At 39.7% G+C, this 4,860-nt stretch overlaps 1 protein-coding gene across 1 annotated transcript; it reads right to left on the reverse strand.

The window, feature by feature from the left end:
• Positions 1-3,560: 3,560 nt before the first annotated feature.
• LOC149957520 (neo-calmodulin-like) lies at positions 3,561-4,250 on the reverse strand. Its single transcript, XM_090164830.1, has one exon. It carries the CDS (start codon positions 4,218-4,220, stop codon positions 3,786-3,788), a length of 435 nt encoding a protein of 144 aa, XP_090020956.1. The 5' UTR covers positions 4,221-4,250; the 3' UTR covers positions 3,561-3,785.
• Between the last annotated feature and the right edge of the window lie 610 nt (positions 4,251-4,860).

The following is a 4,860-nucleotide window of genomic DNA, read 5'->3' on the forward strand; positions in this document are numbered from 1 at the left end:
TGTTGCCAAAGTGCTAGCCCATTGAATTTAACATGTTTGATTCTAGCAAAGCAGACTTTTGCAACACGCCCTAAGTTCGACTACTTCGGATTTTTTGGTCTCACTCCTTCAAGTAGACGCGAGCGTAGACGATTCCAATCTTTTTCTTTTATTGTTCTATGAGACCAAATTGTTTTTTTCCATCACTCTCCCTTTAAGGGGGTTGGTCGGACGGGGCGGAAATTAACGGCACTGCGTGCGCGTCAAAGAGTTCTATCGAATGAGACCAAATCTCTGGACCAACTATACAAACTATACAAGTTCGCCAAGAAGGCGATAATATTATTTTGTTCCACACATAAACGACTTCGATAAGGAAGTGCCACACTTATTTATTACTTCTGACCATACACGGTTTCGATAAGAAAGTGCCACACTTATTTATTACTTCTGACCATACACGGTTTCGATAAGAAAGTGCCACACTTATTTATTACTTCTGACCATATACGGTTTCGATAAGAAAGTGCCACACTTATTTATTACTTCTGACCATATACGGTTTCGATAAGAAAGTGCCACACTTATTTATTACTTCTGACCATATACGGTTTCGATAAGAAAGTGCCACACTTATTTATTACTTCTGACCATACACGGTTTCGATAAGAAAGTGCCACACTTATTTATTACTTCTGACCATACACGGTTTCGATAAGAAAGTGCCACACTTATTTATTACTTCTGACCATACACGGTTTCGATAAGAAAGTGCCACACTTATTTGTTACTTCTGACCATACACGGTTTCGATAAGAAAGTGCCACACTTATTTGTTACTTCTGACCATACACGGTTTCGATAAGAAAGTGCCACACTTATTTGTTACTTCTGACCATACACGGCTTCGATAAGAAAGTGCCACACTTATTTGTTACTTCTGACCATACACGGTTTCGATAAGAAAGTGCCACACTTGTTACTTCTGACCATACACGGTTTCGATAAGAAAGTTCCACACTTACTAGTTACTTCTGACCATACACGGTTTCGATAAGAAAGTGCCACACTTATTTATTACTTCTGACCATATACGGTTTCGATAAGAAAGTGCCACACTTATTTATTACTTCTGACCATATACGGTTTCGATAAGAAAGTGCCACACTTATTTATTACTTCTGACCATATACGGTTTCGATAAGAAAGTGCCACACTTATTTATTACTTCTGACCATACACGGTTTCGATAAGAAAGTGCCACACTTATTTATTACTTCTGACCATACACGGTTTCGATAAGAAAGTGCCACACTTATTTATTACTTCTGACCATACACGGTTTCGATAAGAAAGTGCCACACTTATTTGTTACTTCTGACCATACACGGCTTCGATAAGAAAGTGCCACACTTATTTGTTACTTCTGACCATACACGGTTTCGATAAGAAAGTGCCACACTTGTTACTTCTGACCATACACGGTTTCGATAAGAAAGTTCCACACTTACTAGTTACTTCTGACCATACACGGTTTCGATAAGAAAGTGCCACACTTATTTGTTACTTCTGACCATACACGGTTTCGATAAGAAAGTGCCACACTTGTTACTTCTGACCATACACGGTTTCGATAAGAAAGTTCCACACTTACTAGTTACTTCTGACCATACACGGTTTCGATAAGAAAGTGCCACACTTATTTGTTACTTCTGACCATACACGGTTTCGATAAGAAAGTGCCACACTTATTTGTTACTTCTGACCATACACGGTTTCGATAAGAAAGTGCCACATTTATTTGTTACTTCTGACCATACACGGCTTCGATAAGAAAGTGCCACACTTATTTGTTACTTCTGACCATACACGGCTTCGATAAGAAAGTGCCACACTTAAAAGTGCCACACTTATTTATTTATTACTTCTGACCATACACGGTTTCGATAAGGGGTCGAAATTGGGGCGAGGGGAGGCGAAGTTTGCGGTTAACTTGACCCTAAAACGCTGTAAATATACGTAAAAAAACCCGGAAAAGGGAACGAGAATTGTGACAACTTAACTAGACGTCGCTAAAAACCATTAGAAGTTCCGAGTAACATCTGTACTGAGTGGCGTGGCTTGGTTGGTAAATTCGTCAGTATTAGAGATACCGCGGCCAGCGGCTATCTGGGTTCGTGTCCCGGCGCCGCCAATAAAATAATTTATTTTTCGCAGCTCCATCTACCGTGCCGTCGCTTTTCCACAACAAACTACAACACTTAACGACAATCCATCCATAGCAATAGTCCCACTTCGATATATATATATCTCGATGTGGAACTAAAAAATAACTAAGTAGACCACCCACGGATTCTACCCTTTAACCCTCTCATCTCTGCTGACTGCGATAAAACAAGATTCGACCTTTAAATTTTCATACGTAAACAAATGTAAGACTTTAAAAATTATTAATATACTCTTCCGCTTTAGCTAAGCTTATAATTTTCAATGAACCGTAACATGTATCGGTGGTTCTGTGGTAGAACACTCGCCTGTCATGCAGGAGGGCTCGGGTTCGAAACCCGCCCGATGCGATCGCAAAATGATATTATGACGTTTACCTTGAACATTTGGTGGAAACCCTGCATTTGGATGTTGAGACGTTTACCGTAAACGTCAGCTCTCGGTCCGTCCCAACCGTACAATCACAATTCGCGAAAGTAAATTGTAATACACCCAATGACAAAAAGAAGCCGATTTTGGAAAAACTTTTTCCCTAATTCTAAGAAACTGCGTACGCAGCACTTACACTTTGCTCCGAAAATGCGAACGCGTTCGCAGTTCAGACAGACATGTCCCCTCGGAGAGGTAAAAACATGTGAAATAAACAAGCAAACTTTACCTTTAAAATTGCCCAATTTTTTTAACTGGAATTTATCCTTGAGTTTGCGAAGACAGGCTAGGCTACCTCTAGACATCGTGAACGGGGAACCATTTAGATGTAGCTTTATCAATATACACTTCAACCATGGACAGTAAATTAAGAGGACAGGTTTTCGATACCCTTCCACAGTGCATTTTATTTCTCCCCGCGTATCAATCAGCTCGAGAGACTCCGAGGGAGTCTTGCAAGGTCGTTTGTACCACGTGATCTTAAAATTTCAAAATGGCAATCTAATGCGGTTGATATTGTTACGTAATTTTGGTTTTTTAATTCAATGAAAACTATCAACTGATATTTAGTATATCATATTTAATCTATAAAAACGTGAAAAAATACCTTTTGGCGTAAACATGTACTTCGTGTTTATCTTTCTTCTTTTTTCGAACATTAACGTCCACTCTTAGCGTTACTTGTTTTTTTTTTCATATAACCTTGGCCTTAAGTGTGATTGGTTTACGGGGGCTAAAAACCAGGCTTTTTACCGATCCTCTAAGATCTACTATCCATGCTTCCACCAGTTCCACGTTCATGTTTTAACCAGGGTGTCTTAACCGGTTTAACATGGCGGCCATGGAATAACGCAATTACCCTAATAGCGTCCCCGCGTTTAAAAAATCATTTACAAATGAAACACTAGAAAAAAGAAGTAGAACGATTTTAACCTTGCAATCGATTTTATTTACTAAATCCAAATTAGTACAAACTGTATACGAAATTTTCAAAAAAACAGCCCGAACCAAATAGCAATAAATGCCATTGGAACGGAAGTAACTTAAACAGGTCCAAATACGCATTATTTAAAATCGTAAATATCATTAAAAATTGGAAATGAAATTGAAACCCCAGTATACATTTGAGTTATTGAATTCGGGAAACCAACTTAAACGAAAAATATCCAAGCCACAAAATCTTCGTAAAACACCACACCGTCACTGTCAGGGTCAACGCGTCGGATAACGCTTTTGGTTTCCTCAATAGTCAAGTTACCTTCGATACTGGGCAGCAGATGGCGAAACTTGGCGACGCTGATGGATGCCTGCCACTGTCTATCGGCGATTCTAAGGGCCTGTCGGCCGCAGACTCTTCTCTTCAAGAGACAGATCAACCAAGCCATCAGACGCGTGAAGTTGAACGTCCCTCCGCCATCACTGTCCACTTCGTTGATTATGTTCCGAATTTGTAATTCGCTTATTCTCTTACTTTTCGATTTGACGTACGCTTCGAGGTACTTGGTGTCGAGGACGAAATCTCCTCGCTGGCCGTAAAGGATGAACATACGATGAAGACGCCCCATCCAACCTTCTACGGAATTCATAGTGACGCGTCGACTCGTAGCGAATTTACAACTGAGACTGTAAATCTACTTCGAGCGGCATTTATACTCTTCTTAAAACATTATTCATCCGTCGACCATTCACGAGAGACACACGTGATAGCCGCCATTACCTGTCACCAGACGTTCATAACATACTCTTAAGATAGAAGTATCCTTCTAAGCTCTTAAAGATAAACGGTATTTTTTGTTCAGTTGAAGGGTAGGGGGGAGGAATGTTGAAATATACAACGAGAACTATGTAATGGATCTGTTACGAGATAAGTATTTCCTTTGTTAGTAAAGTTATGTGCTTGAAACATATACCTTCTCGCTGATTTTTCGAAATTTCGGAAGAAAAATATGGCTCGGTGAAGTGCGTCATAGTGACTTTCTGAAGCTTTTTCATCAGAAAAATGTTTTTTTATAAAAATAAATGTCCCTATGGAGTGTAATAATTAAATTTTCACCTTTTCAGCGGAGTAATACACGCTTTCAGTCGTGTTGAGGTGTAAGCTTCCGAAATTGAGGGTCAATATTCCCACTGTAAGCTTCCTCGAGGTTGTATAAGTTTCCAATTTAAGATACTTGTAGAGGTTAACGGTAATAGTTAGTGTGGGGAGCTGTGGCATGAAGGGCTTGC

Source organism: Leiobunum rupestre, chromosome 2, assembly GCF_980474605.1.
Source record: "Leiobunum rupestre chromosome 2, qqLeiRupe1.1.hap1, whole genome shotgun sequence".
Taxonomy (NCBI): Eukaryota; Metazoa; Arthropoda; class Arachnida; order Opiliones; family Sclerosomatidae; genus Leiobunum; species Leiobunum rupestre.

Bases quoted from the DNA above. Each gene is read 5' to 3' on its own strand.
- LOC149957520 (XM_090164830.1), bottom strand. From the start codon at position 4,220: ATGAATTCCGTAGAAGGTTGGATGGGGCGTCTTCATCGTATGTTCATC.